General features: G+C 40.3%; 2 protein-coding genes across 2 annotated transcripts; one reads left to right on the forward strand and one right to left on the reverse strand.

Moving 5' to 3' along the window:
- The first annotated feature begins 538 nt into the window (after positions 1 to 538).
- LOC144712614 (uncharacterized) lies at positions 539 to 5,233 on the forward strand. The gene is made up of 12 exons (XM_078586864.1): positions 539 to 1,187; positions 2,369 to 2,571; positions 2,652 to 2,849; positions 2,927 to 2,998; positions 3,074 to 3,169; positions 3,255 to 3,334; positions 3,399 to 3,474; positions 3,544 to 3,754; positions 3,843 to 4,036; positions 4,101 to 4,206; positions 4,307 to 4,396; positions 4,500 to 5,233. Exons 1-12 carry the CDS (start codon positions 620 to 622, stop codon positions 5,204 to 5,206), a joined length of 2,601 nt encoding a protein of 866 aa, XP_078442990.1. The 5' UTR covers positions 539 to 619; the 3' UTR covers positions 5,207 to 5,233.
- Positions 3,769 to 6,960, reverse strand: LOC144712615 (Pectin lyase-like superfamily protein). Its single transcript, XM_078586865.1, has 4 exons — positions 6,353 to 6,960; positions 5,930 to 6,261; positions 5,495 to 5,862; positions 3,769 to 5,417 (listed from the first exon to the last, which is right to left on the reverse strand). The coding sequence occupies exons 1-4, from the start codon at positions 6,940 to 6,942 to the stop codon at positions 5,193 to 5,195; spliced, it is 1,515 nt and encodes a 504-aa protein (XP_078442991.1). The 5' UTR covers positions 6,943 to 6,960; the 3' UTR covers positions 3,769 to 5,192.
- Positions 6,961 to 25,828: the final 18,868 nt, after the last annotated feature.

The following is a 25,828-nucleotide window of genomic DNA, read 5'->3' on the forward strand; positions in this document are numbered from 1 at the left end:
TTACGGCCTTCATTATATCGACGCAACAACCTCTCTTCCATTTATGACAGAAGGCCATTAAAGCCACGATGGTAAAACCTCTAGTAGAAATCTACCCCGCGGACTCAGTTACCGAAATACTCGAATTCTACGACTACGTAATTTTTACTGTTTGTTCGTGTTTATACCAGTAGTTTATATTTTTGAATAATGCAGATGCTTCGTGATTTAGTCGACAATCATGGAAGAGAAGGTTAACCTACAACCACTTTCAGTAATATATTCCGGATGGAAACAAAACCTATCTGTTTAACCTTTATCCTAGGTATGTAACGAGAAAGGATAAACAGAGAATGATATAGAAAAATAAGAGAGACTTATGACTTAGTCGAGGGTTTTATTCAGACCTCCGAATTAGCCGAGCTGGGTTGATTCTCTGCTGCCTTTATTTCCCGTGATTCTCTGTTGTCGCCAATACGGGTCATCAAGCGTCTCCCATTCTCCCGAGATCCAGTCAAATTTGACTCTTTTTACCGATTCACGGCGGCTTCTATAGCTCTGTTACTGGGGAACTTCATCTCGTGAATGGTCCTTCAGACCTCAGTATGTTTGTTCTACATATAGCGCTGGCTCTTCTTCCATGGTATTATCCAGAGTTCTTCCCCGACTTGCAGGGACAATGGAGTTGAAGTTGCTACTCGGGCTAACGCTGCTGACCTCCATCTTTTCTCCCATTGTTCAAGGGAAAGAATGCACAAACGCGATCGTGCAGTCTCACACACTCCGTTACCAGATGTGGAAAGCGGAGAAGGGTGAATGGCTGGGAAAGATGAACAACCATCACGACCACGATCACTTGAATCCTACCGAAGAGACTACGTGGCTTGGGCTGCTGTCCAAGAACCTCGGTGCTGAAGAAGTGGCGAGAGAGGAGTTTGACTGGAAAGTGTTTTACCGTAGTATAAGGCGATCGGATGGATACGCTACTGAGGAAGGTAGTTTCTTGAAAGAAGTATCGCTTCATGACGTGAGGTTGGATCCGAACACGAAGCATGGGCGGGCGCAGTTGACAAATCTCGAGTATTTGCTCATGCTCGATGTGGATCGCCTGGTCTGGAGTTTCAGGAAGCAGGCCGGTCTTCCCAACCCCGGCACCCCCTATGGTGGCTGGGAAGCTCCGAATTTGGAGCTCCGGGGTCACTTTGTCGGTATTCTCTCTCTCTGACTCTCTCTCTCTCTCTCTCTCTCTCTCTCTCTCTCTCTCTGTCTCCCTCTCTCTCTCTCTCTCTTCCTCTCTCTCCTTCTCTGTCTCTGTCCGTCTCCGTCTCTCTCTCTCTCTCTTCCTCTCTCTCCTTCTCTGTCTCTGTCCGTCTCCGTCTCTCTCTCTCTCTCTCTCTCTCTTTCTGTCTCCCTATCTCTCCCTCTCTCTCTTTCTGTCTCTATCCGTCTCTCTCTCTCTCTTCTCTGTCTCCGTATTTCTCCCTCTTTCTTGTTCTCTCTCTCTCCCTCTCTCTCTTTCTCTGTCTCTGTCCTTATAGGTCTCTCCCTCTCTCTCTTTCTCTGTCTCTGTCCTTATAGGTCTCTCCCTCTCTCTCTTTCTCTGTCTCTGTCCTTATAGGTCTCTCCCTCTCTCTCTTTCTCTGTCTGACTTTCTCCGTCTCTCTCTCTCTCCCTGTCTCTGTCCTTCTCCGTCTATCTCTCTCTCTTTCTCTGTCTCCGTCTTTCTCTCTCTCTCTCTCCATCTCTCGTTCTGTCTGTCTCCGTTTCTGTCTGTCTCCGTCTTTCTCTCTCTCTCTCCCCGTCTGTCTCTTTCTCTCTCTGTCTCCGTCTTTCTCTCTCTCCCCGTCTGCCTCTGTCTCTCTTTCTCTCTGTGTCTGTCTCTCTTTCTCTGTCTCTGTCTGTTTCCTCCTCTCTGTCGCCATCTCTCTCGCCGTCCCTCTGTCTCCATCTCTCTCTCTGTTCCCGTCTCTGTTCCTGTCTCGATCATTATTGTCTCTGTCTCTCTCTCTCCCTCTATTTCTCTCTCTCTCTCCCTTTCTCTCTCTCTCTCTCTCTCTCTCTCTCTCTCTTTGCATCTATCTATCTCTCTATCCATCTTTCTCTCTCCATAACTCTCTATCTACAAATCTATAAATCTCTAAATCTGTTTCCATCGATCAATAAATCTCTAGCTTTCTATCTTTCAATCCATGTAATTCTCTTTCTACCTGTCTATCCATCTGTCTATGTCTCTCTCTCTGTAACTCTCTAGCTATCTCTTTATGTACATGTCTCTAGCTATGTATCCCTATCTCGCTCCATCTACCCATCTTTCCATATATCTCTCCCGCCCTATCTCGCTATTTAGTAATATTTATATCTCTGACGCCCCTGATGAGTGAGTTCGCAGGTCATTACATGAGCGCAACTGCAAATATGTGGGCATCCACGCACAACGAGACAATCTACAAGAGGATGACGGAAGTGGTGGACGCGTTGTACGAGTGCCAGAAGAAAATGGGCAGCGGTTATCTCTCCGCCTTCCCGTCCGAGTTTTTCGATCGTTTGGAGGCCGACGTCTACGTCTGGGCGCCATACTACACAATCCACAAGGTCACAACCTTAAGAACGTCATCACTGTTAGGCTCATGGACGGACGACGGAATTGGACTAACGGGAATTTCTAGCATCAGATCATGGCTGGTCTTCTTGACCAGTACTCCCTCGCCGGCAACTCCAGAGCTCTGCAGATGGCGATCCGGATGGCAGACTACTTCGGCAACCGCGTTAAGAACGTCATCCAGACGTACAGCATCGAGCGTCACTGGAATATCATGAACGAGGAAACCGGGGGCATGAACGACGTCCTGTACAATCTCTATAGTATCACGGTAACAATATACCTCATTATTCTTATTTTTTGGACATTGCTCAGTATTTTTGGGTTGGACGGTGGACATGAATGCAGGGAGAAAGGAAGCATTTAATCCTCGCCCATCTCTTCGATAAACCGTGTTTCCTAGGTCTCCTTGCGATTCAGGTGCAATCTTAAATACATCACCCTTGGTTTGAAAGTAAATAAAAATTTTAATCATGTGTTCCTCGCTGGCTACAGGATGACGGAATATCCGGTTTCCACGCTAACTCCCACATTCCGATCGTGGTCGGGGCCCAGAGACGGTACGAGATCACCGGCGACCCTCTTTTCAAGGTAATCTGGATTGGATAATGGGTGATTATCTGGACGCTGTCGAACCCTGTCTGAGCAAACGACTTGCTGGCATTATCCATGGCAGGATATTGGGACGTACTTCATGGAGGTCGTCAACTCCTCTCACACCTACGCAACAGGAGGAACCAGCGTCAACGAATTCTGGTAACAAAAATAAAACTATTCCGCGACATCTTCCGTTAGTCTTCTCTTAGTTATTTTATCGCAGGTCTGATCCTGATCGTTTGGTGGATACGCTCCAGACGGAGAATGAAGAATCATGCACCACACATAACATGCTAAAGGTAGAGGGAGAGCAGCTGATAGCATGATTTTGTTTACGTCAATTCATTCACAAGGTTATGGTATTCTAGGTTTCGAGGAATCTCTTCAGATGGACGAGGAAGGCGAGTTACGCGGATTACTACGAGAGAGCGCTGACCAACGGAGTGCTGAGCGTTCAGAGAGGGACTGACCCGGGAGTCATGATCTACATGCTTCCTCTTGGTGTTGGGGTCTCAAAGGCGAGGAGTTACCACGGCTGGGGCACCAAGTTTGACTCTTTCTGGTGCTGCTACGGAACAGGTTTAACTCCAACAGAAGAAAGAAGAAATTTTCATTTTGCCTGGGACGACGAAACCTTACAAAATTTCTTTGCGATTAAACTATCAAGGAATCGAGTCATTTTCGAAGCTGGGGGATTCTATCTACTTCGAAGACAGAATTGCGCCGAGCCTGTACGTAACTCAGTATATATCAAGCTCTCTGAACTGGAAAACCACTGAGCTCACGGTCAGCCAGAGGGTCCAGGAGGTCACTTCCCAGGACGCTTTCCTCAGGGTGGAGTTTACTTTTTCTTCGAACCAGGCAAGTGGTAGACTTCTGCTACTGTTTCTTCAGTTACTCCTCTTCTGAGACTTTGTTCCTGCAGTCAACTGCTCGGCCATTTGAGCTGAACATGCGGATTCCATTTTGGACGAGCTCCAGAAACGCCAAGGCAACGTTGAACAACGCATCTCTCGACGTTCCTCCCCCCGGTGAGACGAACACCGCGAAAAATCTGGGAACTGGAGTCCACGCCAAGGCAACATTTGCCTTATTTTCTTCGTTTGATTCTTGAGTTTGGATTCCTTGCAGAGAGTTTTCTGTCGGTTAAGCGCAACTGGACTTCTTCGGATGTTCTTTCTCTGCAGTTTCCCATCAGCTTGAGGACGGAGGCCATTAAAGGTTTCACTAAACCCCTCCCTTAACAACATCAACTCTCGTTGATGTTTTGGAGTGGTAAAGACAGTTTCGTCTCCAGACCTGACCAGGGCTCATTTTTTCGCAGACGATAGGGTGCCGCTTGGATCCGTCCAGGCGGTGCTCTTCGGGCCGTACCTCCTCGCAGGTCTGGCTTCAGACGACTGGGAGCTGAGCCCCGGCAATTTCACCGAGCTCTCCGACTGGATCAGACCGGTCCCTCAGGAGCACCAGAATCAGCTCGTAACTCTGGTCCAGCAGTTCAAGAACGGAGTGCTGGTTTTCTCACGGACGAACTCTTCCATCACCATGGAAGAAGCGCCGGTCGAGGGCTCGAACGCCGCCGTCCTCGCCAGCTTCCGGGCCGTCCCGCTTAACTCGTCATCCGAGAGTCTGATCATGCTCGAGCCTTTTGACTTGCCTGGAATGGCGGTGGCGCCGCTGGACGCCGACCAGAGCCTCGCTATCTCGCTAAGCCCAGGAAAAGAATCCGTCTTCAGGCTGGTGGCGCTGCCAAAGGGTGAACAAAATGCGGTGCTCCTGGAGTCTATGCACCATCCTGGTTGCTTCCTTCATGGGCCGCCGCGCCGCGCCGCCGGCGAGAAGGTCCGGCTCGTCTGCGGCCCGCCGGCGGCGACGGCGAAAGAAGCTCGCTTCTCTCTCTACAGCGGTAGCAGGGCTTACGATCCCATCAGCTTCGTTGCCAGAGGGACCAGGAGGCAGTTCCTCTTGGAGCCTCTAGCAAATCTGCGAGACGAGACTTACACCGTGTACTTCAATGTCACTGCTGCTTGACCCATGGAAAGCTTCTCTCCCTGCTTACATCATCTTCAGCCATCGCCGCCGCAAAATTGGAGTTAAAAAGCGTCAAACCCATTAACATCTTCGTTAACATCGACCGGTCTAGTTGAGAATAACGTTGAGGAAATTGTGTTAGAGTAGGGATCAGTAGACGGTAGAGCTTGGAGTTTCGAGGTTTTGGGAGGACCAGTCTCGGAAGGTGATCCTGTCGACAGTTGAAGGGGAGAACTGAATTGGGTTGTTCCAGCCATTAAAGCTACTTCTATGCCAAGTCATCCTCACCCCGTCCATTTCCATGCCGGAGACGTGCTCCACCGTTACGCCTGCCGTCGCGTGGGGCACCAACCCTTGACAGCCAGGCCGATAATCGATCAAGCCGTCCGAGTAGTCCGTCCACCGTCTGAAAGTCAGATTAACGTTGACGAAGCTCAGATCGCGGAGCCGACCACCGCCGGATCCAGATAAGACGATTCCGTTCTCCGCTTCGCCTGATATGTTGACGAAGCGCACGCCAGAGACGAGCCCCGCTCTCGAACTCGCCTCTCTCGGGCAGGCGGTGACGTAGATGGGCTCCGCCCTCCCCCACCACGACGGATCGTAGTACCTCGTCCTGAGCTCGATGTTGGAGAAGGTCACGTCGCTCACGCGCCCTGAAACCAACGTTTAACGCGGTTTTTCTTGCATGAAAGTATGATTACGAGTGGTATGTTTACGTACCTCCGTCGCGGATCTGCATGGAGAGTCCGCGGTGAGAGTCGACGATGGTGATTCGGTCGAAGAGGAAGCTCCGAAAGTCGTGCGAGCTGGCGCTGCCGAGCTTGACGGCGCTGGACTTGGTGCGGATCCAGCAGTCCGTGACGGTGAGGTTGATGACCGGACCGGCGGAGGATTTAGGGCAGATGGCGTCGTCCCCCGTATCGATATGGCATCTGTTGATCGCCGTGTTGTTGGAGTCCTCCACGTCTATCCCGTCGTTGTTGGGGGAGTCGAAGTCTCCGAGGATCGTCACGTCTGTAACAGAGGAGTTGTCGCAGCCCACCAGATGCAAGCTGTGAGGATTAGGGTTAGGGTTTCTGAGGGGAAGTCGTCGTCGTCGGTAGGGGTTCAATGAAGAAAGGGTTTCGAGAGAGTGGAACGCACCACCAGTAGGCGGGGTCGGTCAGATGAATATTCAAAACGTGGACGTTGCGGCAGCGGAGGAAGCCGATGAGACGGGGACGGCACTCATCGCCAAGGCAGTCCCCCGTCGAATTCCAGCTGATCATCACGTTCTTCCTCGAATCGCGCCGCTGCACGAAGGCCCAGCCCTGGCCGGAGATCTCTCCGCCGCCGGTAATTCCGACGTCGACGGCGTCCTCCGCCACGATAACGTACCAGCGCTGGCTCTCGGAGGGGTAATCTTCCTGCCTCGTTCCACCCAGTACGCGCGCCCCTTCCGCCACGTCCATGACCACACCGGACTTGAGCTGGATCATCGCAGTCAGGTAATCGCCGGGAGGAAAGAACACGCGACCGCCGCCGCAAGCGGCCACCTCGTCCACCGCGGCCTGAATCGCCGCCGTGTCATAACTTTCGCCGTCGCCGGCGGCGCCGTAGTCAGAGACGGATGCCGAACAGAGTTGAAGGAGATGGCTTGGCGGCGAGGAATCGAGCTGAGCCTGGGACAAGAGAAGGAGCGAAAGAGCGAGGAAAGAGGATAGACGATCCAACGTCGCCATCTCCACTCTCATCCCCCGTCTCGGATTTGATTGGTCTTTTGTCCAGTCTGTGATGTTGGATACTACTATTTGGATTGCGACCTAGCGCGTGTGGTGCGGTGCGAATTTTCGCACCAGCTGTGCGAATGTTGGCACTGCACAGCGAATGTTCGCACTGCACAGCGCACACATTCGCACAATTCTCAGTTGATTTTTTACAAAAAAATTTTAATGCGATAAAAAATATAAAATTACCAGCTAAATTAAATAGATGATTGAAGGAAGTCGTTAGAATTCACAGAAAATCGTAAAAATTCTTGGAAATCAGTTATACCGAAAAAAAAATGTAAAAGTTACCGTTAACTTCTTCATATAATGGATAAAATTCTTTGAAATTGTATTGATTTCTTACTTAATTTTAAAAATCATTTGTAATTTGTAAAACAATAAAAAATAAACCGTTAAATTCATAATATAATCGATAAATTTTTTTTAAAATGTTGTAAATTCGTAGGTTTTTTAAAAATCATTTATAATTTGTAAAACAATAACCGTTAAATTCATAATATAATCGATAGAATACCAAAAAAGTCTTAATTTATTTTAAAAATCATTTCAAAGGTAAAACGTAATAAAAAATAAACCGTTAAAATCATAATATAATCAACAGTAGTCGTAAAACTTATACAAAATTTTAAATTAATTTTTAAATTCATTTCTAAGGCAAAAAATAATATAACGATTAAATTCATAATATTATCAATAGTAGTCGATAATATTTTGCCGCGGTAGAGGGCGACGCGCCGCACCCTCGGCTCCACGCGCTGCTGATTGAACACCTGCCGGTACTGCAACACCGCCCTGCCGGATGTTCTGAAGCACCGAGCACCGGTCGATGACCGCATCTAGCACCTCCCTGCACGCCACACCGTTGTCGAACAGCCTCGTCAACTTCTTTATCAGCTGGATGTCGTCGATCACGAAGCATCGCCGATGTCGACCGGCCTGCTCCCCCCTGCCGACGCCTCCACCACCTCCGCCGCCCTCCTCCGGCGCCTCCTCTCTGCCCGAGGACAAACCCCAGTCGGAGAGCCTCTCTAGGCTCTTCTGCGCGTCCGCCGGCATCCTCAACGGCCGCCCGTACCAGATCCGGAGCACCAGCAGGCAGGGGATCACCGTGCATGTCGTCGTCCTCCCCCTCCCCATCTGGCAATTGACGACCAAGGCGGCGTCGGCGGGCGCCGCGGCCAAGTTGAGCGCGATGGCATCGAAGTCGGAGCTCTTGGGAGCCTTGTTGTCGGCGATGGGCACCCGCGTGTACTGGATGGGGAGGCCCTTTGCCTCCAGCCGCTAGTACACTTGCAGAGGAGTCTGCACCGAGTCTGCGCCGACCCACTCCCACGTGTCGAAGATCAACCCCTCCTCTATCTCGTGCACCACCATTATCGCACCTCCGTAGCGCCCAGCCCCCCACAGCCCCTCTCATTTTCAATATAGAGTGAGAAACTCTGAAGAAAATGAGGATCAACATGAGTGCCACATCAATTTCCATAAACTGTGAAAGCATTGAACTCTAAATTTCCATAAACTGTGAAAGCATAGATTGTTCTTACTTGAATACCAAAAAGCACCACAGAACAAGCTTGGAGACACTTAACTCAATCACACATCCCAAAACAGGAAACAAAAGCTATGAAATTAGCAGGAAAAACTGACCATGCAAATATGAGTTTAAGATGGAAGGACTTCATTGGGGTCTTAAGTCATAGAATATGACTCTCAAAATATTGCCCGCAGACCAAAAATCATCCACAGTTAAGCGGAGACGCAAATTTCACAAATTTTTTGTCTACATCTTGATTTACTATAACTGGATTTTCAGCTCAAGGACTTGAAAAATGACTTGAAAAAGGACTTGGACATTCAATGCCTTCTATCGCTGCAACAATGGCACCTCCTTGCTCCCGCCTTTCCATCCTTGATATAGCATCATAAAGACATTTTGTAATGTCTGACAAGGCCATGACCTCTCTATTTCCATTTTCCTGCAACCAACCAGTTGTAAGAATAAAAGAGTGAAGAAGAAAAATGACACAAAAGAAAAGTTGTTTGTGATTAAGAACTAGATTTTGGGGAGCTACTGCTGCCAGCATTAAGAAGATATGGATTAATAAGATTTGTTTCCTCATCACAAAATGAATGCAGTAAGAAGAGATAGATTAAACGTAGACATGGTTGTTCGGTTCTTTTTGTGCGAATTTCTGTGAATCGTTCGTTCTGTTCAGTTTTCCCAACACAACAAAAATGAATTCGAACAGAACATCACACAGACCCGTGTGCGGTTCTTTTGTTTGCGTTGTGGGAATTTTGTTCTAAGCTGTAGGTGATATTCGGAGTAAAAATGGTGAAGGAATAGAATTCTGACTTAAGAGCAGAAGACCGATACATATATTAGAAAAACAAAAAAAAAACATAAAGATAGAAAGCACAATTATGGTAATACAGAGGGAAGAACCTGCAACCTTTTCTGGAAACACGTAGAGGAAGAATCGTACTCCTCCCCTTCAAAAGCAATTTTCCTCTTTTCAGACCAAGAGGAAGAGATCAACACTGTGGCAGATGCAATTATCATCATAAGAGTTAAACCAATGCTAAATAGCAAATACGAAATTAATCGCTAGATATGAAATTAACCGCTAAATGGCAAATAATAAAATAACAACTACTAAAGCATACCATGGGATCTTCGTCACTATCTACGTATGATTGCTTCATATAGTTATCGTCACCCTCTTTGGCTCGCAACCAACACTTTAGTGTCATAAGTAATTCAACGCTCTCTGCCGTCAATCTTGAACATTTGTAGTTGATGACTGCACGACAAGCAGAGAAGAATCTTTCTGACAGAGCACTCGTCACGCAGACCGATAGGAATTCCTTTGCAACCATTACCAGTCTTGGATATGAATGTTCTCTTGTTATTTTCCACCAGTGCAATGGTTTGGTCCCCTTGAGAGGAGGCAAGCTCATGCACACATCTAGCTCGTGTCCTGAGGTAATGGTTGGCGTCTGCTCATTGTCCGATAACAACTCGTCCCTTGCTTCACTGAAGAATGTTTTAGACGTCCACTCCGGTCGAAAGCTGGCCGAGGAATCTGAATACACGATGTTGCCCTCATCAGTGATATAAGGGGACTACATTAAGCATTGTACATACGCGACTGTTTCGTCCCGTTGGTCGCAATCCATTAACCGTAACTTCATGGAGGGATCAACAAGGGCAGCAACAGTGAAGGCTGGGTTACGAGTGAGGAGTGATGCATGTCTGCTCATCTTACTCTTCATTGCCTCACAAGCCTTGTACACTAATGTCAGTTGCTCGATGGACATAACACTGTTCACTCGTAACATCTTTCCCTCTCTAAGACCAGCCATTACACTGTTTAAGTGTCTCATCACTGCTCTAATGATAACAATTGCCTCATTTGCTATGGGTGCTTTTGAACGGCATGCTACTGTAACAACCAACTGAAGGGGTTGCAATATACCTGCGAACTCCTTGATCATTGCCCATTCCTCGTCACACAGGACTTGTTTCCGTAAGACGTTTAATGCTATGATATCTACAACATCCCTTTTCTCGACAACAGCCACTAACATGGCGTACGTAGAATTCCATCTTGTTGGGCAGTCCAATGGTATTTTTTATGATCAGGCAGCCAAATTGCTTGCATAATGCTACATAGTGTTCTTCAGCCAAATTGCTTGAGCCACGTATTCCTACGACTATCTTGTAGAGCCGGTGCATGACATCACCTAGATTAGATGCAGAGAACGCAACAAGTATGCTGCCTTGCACTACATCGTTCATACCGTCCATATTGTCCTCGTCTATAATCAATGACTCTGATGACGCCTCTGTCAAACATAGTGAGCTCATCCTAGCCTGGACCACAAGGTTTAGAACATGGGCTACGCAAAGCACGTGTCGGCTTGCACTAAAATGACGATTTTCTAACTTCAAATGCTCCTCTAGAATGGTCATCATCTTTCTGTTGTTCGATGTGTTGTCTGTAGTAATTGCACACACCTGCGTATTTTGGATTCATCAATGTAAAAAATAACAGTCATTCAAAATTTTTATGTCATAACCCGTACCTTCTTCTTCAGATCAAACTCTTCCAATAGTTCAAGGACGCGTGCACTCATGTTTTCGTCAGTGTGGGAGCCAGTCAGTTGGCGTATTCCTAGAACACGCTTGCACAATGTCCACTCAAAGTCCACCCAATGCATTGTCACACCGAGGAAAGCAATGTTGTTTTTAAACGTCCAAGCGTCAAGTGTCAACGACACTGGAGAAACAGATGCTATTTTTTTTCGAACAAATTTCTTCATATCTTGGTATAGTGATAAGGCTTTCGCCTTGATAGCCTTCACTGAGGGGGCTAGTATTTCTTCTTGCGTAATGTAACGATGAAGTCGTATGAAGTATTGCTTCCTAACAATGGCCCACAGTGAGTCAGACAGACATATGAACTGCACCAGTTCTTCTTTGGCCTTCTCCACAGTACGTCCAGTGTAGTATTATTTCTTCGTATCTCCACAGGCAAAAATCTCTAGAACTGATTGCTCCTGTACAACTTGACTTGTCTTTGCTTTCAAAGGCCGGAATAATTTGCGATGGAACCTTTCCTAGTGCCTCAACAGAGGCGTACTGCAATGGTACTTGTCGCGGTCTATAGTGGTACCACACAAATTGCATTTAATTTATTTTCCACCTATATCTGTGATGTACCTTAATGCATCACATACATTAAGGCGAGGCTTTTACTTTCTCGTGGTTGGGCTATTGTGAGCTTCTTCTTCTGCAGACATTTCTGTAGCGGTCGCTTTCTGCGGGGGCGTACCATCTTCCATCCTATAGTTGTAGTTTCATAATGTGGACAAGAAACAATAGTACTCATTTCATGCGGATTTCGCATGACATGATCAAAAAAACTAATTTGACTCTAAGGCACTGGTACGCATGATCCAATCCAATTTCAAATCTAAATTATTAACTGCTGAAAATGTCAATCTTAAAATGTCAATCTAAATTATAAACTACTGAAAATGTCAATCTTAAACTGTCAATCTAAATTATAAACTGCTGAAAATGTCAATCTTCAGAAAATAAATGAAATGAAAAAGAATAAAAATGAACAAAGGACTGCAGAATTAATAGCCATACAAGCAAAAATGATAGGGGCATAAAAAAGGAATGAATGGGAGAAAAAGAAGAGAAGAAACAGGTAGACAAAAATAAAATGGCTGAAGAAGAAAAAAAGAATAAGAAGAAAAATGAAATGAAATGAAGGAAATTAGAAGAAGAAGATAAGAAAATAAAATGGCAGAAGAATGAGAGAAGAAAAAAAAGAAGAAGAAAAGAAGGAAGAGAAATGTAAGAAAAAAGAAGAGGAAGAAGATAAAGTATACAAGAAGGATAAAATTAATAGGCATAAGAGAAGAAACAAGAAGAAGAAGAATAGAGAGAAAAAGAAGAAGAGAAAAAAGAAGGGAATAAAATGGTAGAGGGAGAAAATAAAGAAAAAGACGAGAAAAAAGAAGAAGAGAAAAAATAAGCGAAGAAAATGGTAGAGGAAGAAAATAAAGAAGAATGAAGGAGATAAGAAAATAGAAAGAATAACTGCAAAATTTCTGGCCGCACAAGAAATAATAATGGGAACAGAAAAAGGAATGAAGGAGATACAAAAAAAGGTAGAAGTAGAGAATAGAGAAGAAGAAAATAAGAAAAAGAAGAGGAACAAAATAAATTAAACCCTCTAAAACAAAATATTTGAAGATATAAATGAAAAATTAACACCAGGAAGCAAGATACCAAAGCAATCTGCACGGATTCAAGCTAATGGAATCAAAGATTCTCTGAATCACATTCTTCGGAGTAATAGGCGAAATCACTGAACTAGAATGGACGGATAAATTAAACCCTCTAAGACTATCAGAATTCCTCAGATCAAAAAACAAAATATTTGAACATATAAATGAAAATTTTAACACCAGGAAGCAAAATACCAAAGCAATATGCACGGATTCAAGCTAATGGAATCAAAGATTCTCTGAATCACATTCTTTGGAGTAATAGGCAAAATCACTGAACTAGAATGGACGGATAAATTAAACCCTCTAAGACTATCCGAATTCCTCAGATCAAAAAACAAAAATTTAAGAAAAAAGGAATGAAGGAGAGAAGAAAATAAGGAACAAAAATGTAAGAAAAAAGAAGAGGAAGAAGATAAAGAAGACAAGAAGAATAAAATTAATAGCGGTAAGAGAAGACCACAAGAAGAAGAAGAATAGAGAAGAAGAAGAAGAAGAGAAAAAAGAGGCAGAAAATTAAACAAGAACTGAAGGATAAATCGGCAGAAAATTACAACTAAATTCGAAGAAGGTACCTGAAGAGGATCGTAGAACCAGTCAAAATCAGAAGCACAACGAAGAATAATAGATCTCAGCCCCTCCAAAGTGACCCAGATGGAAGAAGAAGAAGAAGAAAAGGAGATTCTGTGGGAGCCATCTGCCGTTGGAAAGCACGCCACATGGAGAGAGTGTGGGGGAAGAAGACGTATTTGGAGAGATTAAGGTGAGGGGGAAAATGGTCAGCACTCAGAAGAGAGAAGCAGGGGGGGAGTGTGGGGGGGCGTGGGATGGGGGGGGGTCACAAAAAATTTGCACAGTCGCACATAACTGCACCGCACATACCCGTGTGCAGTGTGCAATGCGGTGTGCGATTATTGCGTGCGGTGCGATGTGTGAAATTTGCACCGCACCGTACAACCACACCAAAAAATTTTGCTCACACATTTGGACCTTCCTTAAGGGATTGACGATCAGTTTTAACCCATCATGATTTATCCACTGGGTGATTCCGTAACTTTCGTAAAGATGGAACATCGTGCGGTCTATTTTTGTGTATGTTTATTCTTTTTCCTAGCAAGGTCCTTTAATTTTATTTTTTTGTCAATCAAATCGACAGATAGAAGACCATATTTGGATACAAAAGGTTGTAGCCTCTATGCACACCAAAGCTATAGAGATTTCATTAAAAAAAATGAATAACTTGTCTGAAGGGATTTTACACCGTTTGTTTCTAACATTTTCCATTTATTTTTTTCAATGACTGAAAATGTTTGATTATTCCTTCTTTACTCAGGTAAAGTAACAAAGTAGTTTACCTAGTGAGAAACTCGGTTATGGGTAAGGTTTAGTCGTTGCAAATCCCCGAAAATTTAATGAGTAATATTTAGAGAAAATCCTAAACTGCCATTGATGAAAGAGAAGTCTCCCAATGGAATAAGGATTCAAGTGATTACAATCCTCTGTGAAATTAAAGTGAGTAGTTGAGATGATAAGAAGTGGAGAAGGATAATTGATTGTTAATGAGTAAATGAATAAAAACTAAAAAGTTTTAGGAACCTTTTAAAATTGATTATTTCCTAAGATTGCTTAAACATTCAACTCATAAATAGATTGATCAAATTACAAGGGAACAACAAGAGAAAAAAGGTCATCTAAGGACCTAAGGTAAAGAAAACAAGACAAAAAGACTCATTCTACAACTTAAAGATAGAAAGCAAGTATCAATTCAATAAAGTACACTTCAAATCAGTAAGTGAAACTTACAGTCATTTTTTCACAATGTAAACCTACACTTGGGTTATTTGAAACCATATCTACGGTCTCCATGTTTGTTTTTTCAGTATAGATTAAGGATCCGATGTCTGCCCTCTAATAATCATAAATATCATGCTATTTTTAGTAATACTTTCATGCATTTTATGTGCTTATTTTCATTTTAATGATCACAAATGCATGTTATTAATGGTTAAAATGGTTTGTTGCACTTTGAGAATGGTTTATTTTAGCACATTTTTGTGACGTTAATTTCATGAATAAAATAATTTTAAAAGTAAAAAAATATTCCTTTAGATTTATTCTAATTTTTTATGGGCTTTATTGTATTTTTAAATGATATTCATTTGTCTAATTTTTATCATTTTTGTGGACTTTATAACGTTAAATTCATTAAGGAAATAATTTAAGTCAGGAAATATAATTTTGCATTTTTTCAAATATTTTAAATAAAATATTGGATTTTCTATTCCTAGACTTGTATGCCACGTTGGTAGTTATACACACGCATGAGAGGAGAGAGAAGATTGAATGGCTCCGATTGCTACCAATTTACACAATGATATCTACCAACCCAGAATGAGTTTCGGGCTGAAACTTTGAGGGTAGCTCCATATTTCCCTCTTGTATCCATCCATTATTTTTAATCTACAAATAAAATCCCCATCCGTGTAAAAAAGGCATCCCTTGGATTTTGTTCATAATTACAATTAGTGAAGTGATTCACTTGTTCAAAAGTCTCGATTGGGTCCATTCTTGTACCACAATATCTGAGGATTGGACTGACATTTTGATCAGGATACATGAAGTAAAAGCACCACTTGGCATGTTAAGTATTTAACGATGAGGTTAGTGTGATCTTAATCTTTTTGTAAGTCATGTCTTCATCCTTTTTCCAAGGTTATCATCACCGATAGCCTACTTTTCCACTATCACACACACCTCCTCCAACTTTTCAGATTGTTGAGGTGTATAAGCCCCCAGCTTTTCCAATCATAGACATGTATGCCATTATCACCATCACAATCACCAACCGCCATCGATCGTCACCTGACATAGCCAAAGCATCAGCGAAGGTATTTATTTATAAATAATTAGTTATTTTCAACTATAAGATATATTAAAACTCTTTATATTATTTCTTATGTTTTGAATAAATTAGGTTAATTAGGAAAATATTTTATAATAATTTTAGAATTATTTTGGATTAATTTTGCAATTTTTATTTTAGTTATTTATGTTAAACTACTAAAATAAATATTAAAAACAAAAAAATGAAATTAAACCTTAAATACACTCATTCAATAATCATGAAAGTCACGCTATTTTTAGGAAAAGTAATAATTATTCCCAAAGTGCAAAAAATCATTTTAATAATTCATAACATGCATTTATTAAAACCCAATCAATATATGATCATATTACTTCGCACAGAGCATATTCTTTTAACATTGGGTTCCGCGGATGAGTTTCTTTGTGCCATTCATATGTGTAGCCTCTATATGTATACATCCAATCCTTAAACTGTAGGATCTCATCGTTCCCTCAAACAATACTCCTTGAAATCTAATAGGGTCCCCTCATCATCTAGTATCGCCATAATGGAAGCATTGGATAGAGCAGGATAAGATAGAGTCCGAGGGAAGAACAAGCTTTTATGAGCCCTAAAAAATGGGAGCCTCCTCTTTTTTTACTGGCAGAACTTTCATAAAGTTTAAAAAACAATGGAGTATTTTCAACAACATCAAAAAGAAAATTGTGGGTAATCCTTTAGGCTCATGTATTAGTCTAGTTAATTCTAATGGTCTAATAACATTTAGTCACTAATTTAATTAATTAAATATATGAACGTATAGACTAATTCACTAATCATCAATTTACCATAACCAGTTGGCTAAGTCGTCAACCCATCATCTACCAAGCTACACCTTTTTCTCTAGAAAATGTTAAGGAGTAAACAACACCCTCCTGCAACCTTTATCGCATCGGTTGTTGTGTATGTATTACCATTTACCCTTGTGAGACTCTTGAATGACTTAGGATATGGTTAACCATCAAAACCTAATCAATCATTATTGTTAATATTGTCACATGATGTAAATCATCAAAAAGTACGTTTTCTGATATTCTAATGTTTGTGGCATATTTAATATAACTATCTTATTAGTTGAGTCAATCCCCTCTTATATCAAGGGGAAAAAAATCCCATCTTGACCACTCAATCATATTTATAAATTACTTGATGTATTTGAGCTAAGAAATTCTGTAATTCCAAGTACAGGAACTTGTAGGTCACCGTCAAAATAAAAATATCCATCACGAAATATCTTTTTTGTCTCAAGTACATATGGACAAGGAAATAAGTTCTCAAGACCAAAGAAACAAAGCCTTAGGTCTGTCAAGTATCATAATTTGTTTTGGTAAATAAACTGCATTTCAGAATCCATTGCTTCTCACCAACTATGATAACATGCTAACTATTAGGCTAATATCATGAAATTTACATATTTTTCTATATTAGAATATTTATATGGGTGTCATCAAGCTCAAAATGATTCAATATTTATATGAATCAATGTATTTATATTAATTATAATACCCTAAATTCGGTATTTATTTCAAGCAATTAGCAAAATTTTGATGCAAATAAAGAGTTTAAAATGGGGTGTTATCATATATTACGTGTTAATAGTTGCAGGGATTTTTTGGGGAATTTATTCGAGGAAGAGATGAATTTTTAAATAGGAAAAGGATATATTTCTAAGGAAAATACGAGTTTTTAAGCAATTTATAAACTCAAAGGGTTTTTTCTTAAATTTTTGTTGCAATTATGGCCTTAAAACATCTCTCAGTTGTGGTTGTAAGCAATTAAAATAGTTACAGGGTTTTATTACAATTAATCAGTCATTTAATTGTAAATGACTATTATTTACAACTAAATAATAATGTTTTTTTTATTTAATGTTCTCAGAAAAAAATTAAGGAGAGAGAGCAAAAAGGATAGATACATAAATATTTTTCGGGCGGCGTCGGTTTGCGCGTGTGTATTTAATTATGGATTTTTTTGTAAAATTCTAGGTCATTCTCTCTCCGGGAGGTAAGTTCATCTCCCGTGCTGTGCATACAAAGCGCATGCACGGGAAGTGATGTGGCATGTGATTGGGTTAAACTTTGAAGGCGCACAAGTAAGTGCAAATCACTTTATATTATTTCTATTTTTATTGTTTTTTCTTTATTTTGATTTCAGGACAAGGGGTACGTGGCACGCCGAGAATCAACCCGCCATTTTAAGTTCAAAATTCTCCAGCCAATCCGCTGTTGGATTGGCTGGAGAATTAAATAAATGAATAATTAAATAAATGAAATTTGATCCAACGGCTAGGATTGGTCAAAATTCATTTATTAATAACTTTTGATCCTAATGTCCGATTAAGATGATATCTTTATGAATTTGCTCATCTTAACCTCCTCTTTCTATCTGTATGGTTGATCATTCAGATCAAGCCTACATTAATGGATAAAAAATAATTACTAAATGAGGGTAAAATGGTAATTTTCACCATGTCACCAAAGTATAAAAGCCAAATTTCGAGAGGAGGGGGGCTCTATCATAGCTGCAAGACAGAGGAGCTGCATCTTGGATCAACTATATTAGGTGCTTTCTATTTCATTTTATTTGATTTTTAGTGTGATTTGAATTATGTGTTATTAAATTTTGTGGTTGTTCTTCTTGATCTTGGTCTGCATTTCTAAATCGCTTGGCTTGAGCGGAATGTACAAGCCCATTCTAGGATTGAGAGTAGAAATTATCAAATTGATCTAGCTATTCCATTTGCACATTATGAAAAAATTATAAAATTTTTTAATTTCTAGGGGATATTAAATTCCCCTTTATGATCTAATAGTTAGTAAATTTTGAATTACCAAATCCCTAAAACCAACTAAAACCAAATCAAATTTCCTTCTTAATCCCTCTACTTGACTCCTTTGATCCTCATAATTGGATCGAAGAATTCAATTTAGAGCTCTCTATTTCTTCTATTCTTCCCATCTCTTCTACCCCCCTTTCTAAATTCTTCATCTAATTAGGGTGATTTGATCTTCATTGAAGATTGAATTAACTCTAATTAAGGTCCAATTATTCAAGTAGATCACTAATTGAATTCCTTACTAGCTTCCCTTGGACGATACCTCTACTTATCATTATACATCTTAAGCTAAGGTTTTATAAATTTTATTGTACAAGCTAAAATCAACAACGACAAGGGATTCAAAATTGCAAAATTCACCCCCATTTTTGGCTTATCAATTAATTTTATGTTTTTTTTGGTATTTTAGAATGATTTTCTGACATTATATTATTGAAAAGAAAATTTTCATAGTCACGAGGCATTTTTCTACAATTTTATGGCATTAAAGCCATATAGTTATTATTGCTCCAAGTCACAATATATATCTATAATATTTTATGACATTGAATTTACTTAATGAAAATTTAACGATTTTGATCGTTATTTCAACCCTACCATGTGTTGCCCTGTAATTTAATCAAATAATTAATGACATTTTTACATAATAGTTAGCAGGACTAATCAATATTTAAAATGTCATTATGTCATCATAATTTATAATGCCATAATGGACAATCATGACCTAATATATTTTTATTTTTTCTGCTCATGTGTTGCCCTTCAATTAAAAGGAATGTTTTAATATGCATTAAATGCCAAAAAATCCAAAATTTATGTGCCTTCTTGTCATAAGAGAATTTTCTGAAATGGGGAAATCACCTGATGTGGCATGGGATAAGTGTGCCGCCACATCACATATTTAATTTCCTTGCCGTTATAATGCTTATTTATTTACCAACATTGACACACAACCACAAGACAATTGTCAAAATTCTAAATGTGTTGTCGTGGCTTGTGAAGACAAATTACAAGTGACATTGTTAATCATTTTTATATTCTCCATTATGTCTTTTTCTGCCCAAGGACACATGTTACTACAAAAACTATAGGTCAAGGACTATTCATTCAAGACAAATTATTGTGAAGAATTTTTAGAAAATTTAAGGAAGGAAAATAATCAAACCATGAAAGTTTAAGCAACAAAATCACTGAAAAAGATATATATTATTCAATCAAAAAGTGTCCAAGATACCACCAACTTCAAACTTTGATATTGAATGGTCCATAAAGAATGATCAAGCTGAAAATTGGGGGTCGCCTTGCATTTCTGTTTGCTTTCTACTCGTACCATCAGATTATAAATTTACGCAACAATCAATGAAAAATTTTCCCTTACGCTTGCTTTAAACATTTTTAGGCATTTTGAAAGAGAGTAGTCCAAGAGACCCATCAAGTGATTTTTGGTGTCTTGGGTGATTGAGGAAGAGCAACAAAGAAGTGGAGAAGCTTACCTAAAGCTGAAAATCACACAAGTCCTTTAATATGATAAAAGGATCAAGGTGAGCCATTTTGCCTTTCATTGTTCCATTTTCATCATCCTTATTTGGTTTGATCCATCTCTCTCTAAATTTTTTTCCGGTTAGCTATTTCGACTTTGATAATAATACTTACACTATCTCCATCGCCTCTTAAATCCTCTCATCATCGTCACTTCACTTCATCCTCTATCTCTCTCCAAATGTCTCCCTATTATCACTATCTACTATCTCATACCCTTCATAACACTTTATTTTCTCATCCTGCCATTATCCCCACTAAAAATATATTAATATCATATATGCTCATCTCTCTTCTTACTCTCTATCCATCTTGTAGTCTCATCGTCTTCACATCTGATGTAGACAAGAAGCCCATTTTTTAAGGCCCATTAGCAACTAGAGAACAAAGAAAGAGATCACTCTAGATGCTGAAAACATATGCAGAAAATTACCTAGAGCCCCACAAAATCCTCTGACAGATTTTTCTCTAACATAATCTTCTCTGACAAAATCCTCTAACAGATTCTTCTTCTGCCACAATCTGCATAACTTGTCTACTCCATCTTGTTAGAGCTGCAGCTCTTTTGTTTTGTCTTATCAGTATCTTCTTGAGCCACGCAAATATCTTCCGAAAAATCCTACAGGCCGCAGAATCTGCATAATGTCTTTACATAGGCTTGTCAGGCTGCTTATCCTCTATTTTAGCTTGTTATGCTGTTTTTCTCAATGTTTTGAGTTGTTTTTTCATGGTTACTGTCATTGTGGACGACCCTGCACTTGTTGTGGCCTAGATAAGGCTGTCATGTACACTTGAAGGATATTATTAAAGTGTATTGTTTAGTTAAAACGCATGTATCTCCCCTTTGAGTGTTCTCTTTGCTGGAGAGTACTTCAATGCTTGTGGATTCTAAGTACAACCCCCCTGTGGATTCAAGGGTTGGAGAAACTAGTTCTAAGGATTCAGGACTTTGCTGCTTCATCAGAGCAAGGCTTGAAGATTCAAGTAATGTTCCTACATCGTTTGTGTACTTAGGCTGCATCAACATCCTCTATCCCTCTTGTACCTATTTCTCACTCCCTCTCTATGTCCATGTCTTTTAACTTTTATCTCTGATAATAAGATTTATCATATCAATATTAATATAAATATTATGTATATCCCACCTTGCCTTTTGAATACCACATAAACTGTATTGCATCTTAATCACAATTCCCTATCTAGACCATCCTTACTCATCACAAACCAAATTATCATTGATGAAAGTCTTTTATAAAATTTATTGATTAAACCTTAATTCCTTTATTTCATCAATCCATAAATTAGTATATTTAGTTTTGGTACATTCATTTCTTCTTTCTCACTTTGAGAATTGGAATCTTGAACTGGCTCATGATAAGTCAAAGGTGCATTACCCTTTAGATGTTATGTCTTAGTTTCCTTTTTACTGATATGTCCAACATACCACATAGATTGTATTGTTACTCAGCTAGACTCGTGTGTATTTACTTTGTGAGCCTAAAAATATCCAAGATTTCTGCATTAATGAGGTAGATTTTTTTGTGTTTGGATCTGGAATTTCCTATGTACCTACTTTACTTCCACAATCTTCCTGTATAAGATATTTGTCCTCATAGATCTGGAATTTTTTGTATGATGTGGATGTCATAGATTTCCCTAAGCTCCACCACACCATTTTTTAGCTTCTGCCTACTTTTTTGTACCTATAAATAATTATGGTTGTATAAAACATATCCAGTATCCAATTACCAAGACGTAGAGTCCCAAAAAGATAAGTATCTATCACATAGATACCCTGAACTATCACCATTCTTCTTTTGAGTCATCTCACTGAGGTACATCTTGTAGTTCCTCTTCTAGTGTCCTTTCATGCCATAGTGGAAACATGTTCCCTTCCTGTTCCATCCTTTTCTAGAGATTTTTGTATATTCTTCTTCCCCTTACTCCTTTAGAAGCAGACATTGTCTTCCCTTTCTTTTTGGTCTTACCAAAGAACAGTTCCTGGGGCTTGATCTTTTGAAATTTCTCCTCAGTAGTGGTAAGCATGTTCTCTAGCCCCGGTAGAGTGGTCTAAAGTTTATTCATATTAAATTTAAGGACAAACTAAAAGAATGATTCGTACAAGGATTGGAGGATGATGTCTACTTCTCTACGAAAAAAATCAAGTGCGCTAAGGGAAGCTCAACTCCCAACATACCCAACCCTTCAATCCACATAATCACCTTTCGTTCATGGGTATGTGAAAGCACTAGACATTTCTGACGTCCTTATCTATTTTTATCTCTCCTTATTTGTGCTTTCCTTATTTCTCTTTCTCTTTTACTTTCTATCACAACAGGCCCAATTACATCAGGGCTCAGTTGCAAGCCCATAAATTGGGAAAGACAACATAGGTAAGTATGTCATTTTTTTTCTTCTCAAAAAACCCTAGCTAGTTCCAGGTCCACAGCTAGCCAAATGGGAGGTAGGAAGACTAACAATAGTGTGTATCGATGATGACCCTACCATGCAAGCTCAAAATGAACTCTTTGATGTCTCATATTTTTTAACTCTATTCTCCCCAAAAAACATATACCTTAGATGAATCAGCATGGTATGTTGGTCCATATCCTCAAGATGCCTCAAAATTGTTTCCCATAGAAGCTATGTACCACACGAACATGGTGGAACCATCCTTCCACTTATATCTCACCTTTAGTTGCATAAGATGTGAGCTCAATAGGACCATCATTCTCTAGGGCATTAAGAATAATCTTTATAATTTTTTAAGCCAATAAGTAAATTTTGGGCATGTCAAAATGTTATCATCTATAACGCTTTGAATTTAGCTATTTGAAAATATCTTCTCTTGGACGAGATATATAACTAATTGATAACATGAAAATAAGAGCTGATAAATTGTTTATTTCATCATATTTTTGTGCTTTTAATGCTTAAAAACATTAATTGTTAATGCATGTTATCATGATTTTAGGTTAAAAGATGAATTTCCCTAAAAGATGATTTTAGACTTTTTATAAATAACTAGGTCAATTTATACATTTTAAACATTTTAAAAATGAATTTTAAAATGAGCTAAATATTTTTATTGACCTATTTCTATTAATAAAAATAAATTAAAATATAAAACTTATTTCAGAATCAATAGAATATTTTTTACATATTAATAAATGGTTTTTAGGATTTATTACATTTTGTTTTTAATAAAAAAATCCTTTTATTATAAAATGGCCCTCATTGGGCCAGTTTAAGCGATAATGGCACTGGTGCGTTGCGCAGAGCACAGAGGAATGGAGCCAGCCAATCAGAACGCAGGATTGCGCCTTTGGTGCGTGACATGCACGCACGCGCGCCGTGCGTGTCGCGCATCACATACAGCACGGTGCGCAACACATGCACCGCGACGTGGACGAATCAGAGCCGACTTAATTTGTATCAGTGTGGCGCGACGTGGACCAATAGAAATGCAGATAAAAAATGATAGGGAAATCGTCCTCTGTGCGTTTCATATGCACGCACCGCCGCATGCACGACGCCCACCGCGTGGCATGGACCAATCGGCGCGCTCCGTGCGACCTGCGTGAAAAGCAAACAAGACAAAATTAGTAACGGAATCGGAAGAACATGTTCTTCCGATTCTTCAAGGAAGAAATCGAAAGATTAAAGTTTGTTCTTGATTTTTAAGCTCGAGGAGTGATCGCCTAGCCTTCTTGAAGACTCAAGGAACAACCGGGAAGGATTTGGAGCTCAAGTTGGGGAAGAAATTTGCAGATCCGTCGCCGCATTTTTCAGCTCTTTCAAGTAAAATTTAATTGAGAATTTTGCGGTGTTTGTTGCTCCAAGGTCGCCCCAGATTGATCCTCTAGCATCCCTGGTACTTCCAGGTTCACTTTAAACACATTTTACAACTCATTTTACATTCTTTTGTTCTCAGATTCGCAATTCTGTTCACGTTCATCGTTTTTCCATATTTCGATTTTAATCATCTTAACTAGTGTTCGCCGTCCGAATATCCGTCCGATATCCGGTATCGGTCAACCGATATCCGATATTCGGAAAAAAATGGGACGGTTCTGGATATCCGATATCGGATATCGGGCGATATCCGTTTAGCTGGGGTAGACAGATATCGGTACCAGATATCAAGGGGGGGGGGTGAGGACAAAGAAGGTATCGGATACCTGATATCGGAAAACCGATATCCGGATATCGAAAAACCGATATCGAATATTGGATATCGGATTTCGACCACAATAATTTATTTTGATATATAGTCAATGCCCCTTATTATATGGTGTGCAATTTTTTTTTTCTTCCATATGGGATAACAGGATTCAAAGTTAACGTAAACTCTGAATCCAATTATCCCACATGGGAGATTTTAGAAACTTTTACTAGTATATATTAAATGAGGTCTTCATATATTAATCATTAAAATAATAGTTATGCCTCTGGGATATGTGAGATGCCAGGCCAGCGGACTAAAATTTTAGGTGAGAGAAACGTGGCTTGAATATTCATCTCATATTTTTAGAGAGACATGCATGAAAAGCTAGAGCGGAAGGGAGAGAGGGAGAGAGAGGAGAGAGAAGAGATAGAGAGATAGAGCGAGAACAAGTGCGAGAGAGAGAGAGAGAGCGAGTGTGAGAGAGAGAGAGAGAGCGAGTGAGAGAGAGAGAGAGAGCGAGAGAGCGAGTGCGAGAGAGAGAGAGAGAGGGAGAGCGAGAACGAGATTGAGCGAGGGAGAGCGAGAACGAGTGCAAAAGAGAGAGAGAGAGAGAATGAGTGCGAGAGAGAGAGAGAATGAACGAGTGAAAGAGAGATAAATAATTTGATGCAGATATTGAAAACCGATATCCGCATCCGATACCCGCTACCGGCATCTGTCCCCTTGAGACGGAGATGGATGCCGAATCGGGATGGATATCGGTATCGGATATCGACATTGTAGCAGCCGATATCCGATATCCGGATATCAAAAAAACCAGATACCGGAAATTGCCTTTCCGGTATCCGGTACAGCATCCAGTACCGGTATCGGGACGGGCAAACACTAATCTTAACTCGTAAATTTTAGTTTGTTTTCAAATCAATTAGCCTAGATCAATTATCAATCTCCTATTTTGAATCATATTTATTCCTTAAAATCATAAAAACTTAGTCTCGTGCTTCTGAAAACCAGCAAATCATGAATCACAGTCACGATTTGCTATCGCAGGACATTTTAAAATTTCGAGCTAATTCGGAAAAAATAGAAATATAATAAAAATACTCTTATCATTTTAAATACGTGAGGAATAAATAATATATATGTATATAATGAAAGAAAATTAAATATATTAGAAAGTATGACCTGAGGGTTTCTTAGTTAGTAGTTTCTAGTCATAAGTAATTTTGATCAATCTCTATAAGAAGTTTGGTAGTGACAATTAAGATCAATTTTCTTCTTGAAGTCATTTCTGATTTACTAAAAAGTAAAAAAAATATTCAGGCTGAACTAGGTTTTTGGGTTAAATAAACAAGCAGAGCAAGATTAATGAGAAACTACTAAATTAGATTTGGATCACACTCACATCCCAAAAAGTCCTAGATCAAATTCGCTCACTAATAGCTTAGTTAGTAAATTAGTTAGTAATTCTTATAAAGAATTACTAACAAAGCATAAAGTTGGCAGAATCCAGAGTGCTAATCCCTAAATAAAGGAAAATTGAATTTCACTATCTCCTCCCTAGGGTTCGACCCGTTACTAAAGCATTAAGGGA

Source organism: Wolffia australiana, chromosome 15 (assembly GCF_029677425.1).
Source record: "Wolffia australiana isolate 7733 chromosome 15, ASM2967742v1".
Lineage (NCBI taxonomy): Eukaryota > Viridiplantae > Streptophyta > Magnoliopsida > Alismatales > Araceae > Wolffia > Wolffia australiana.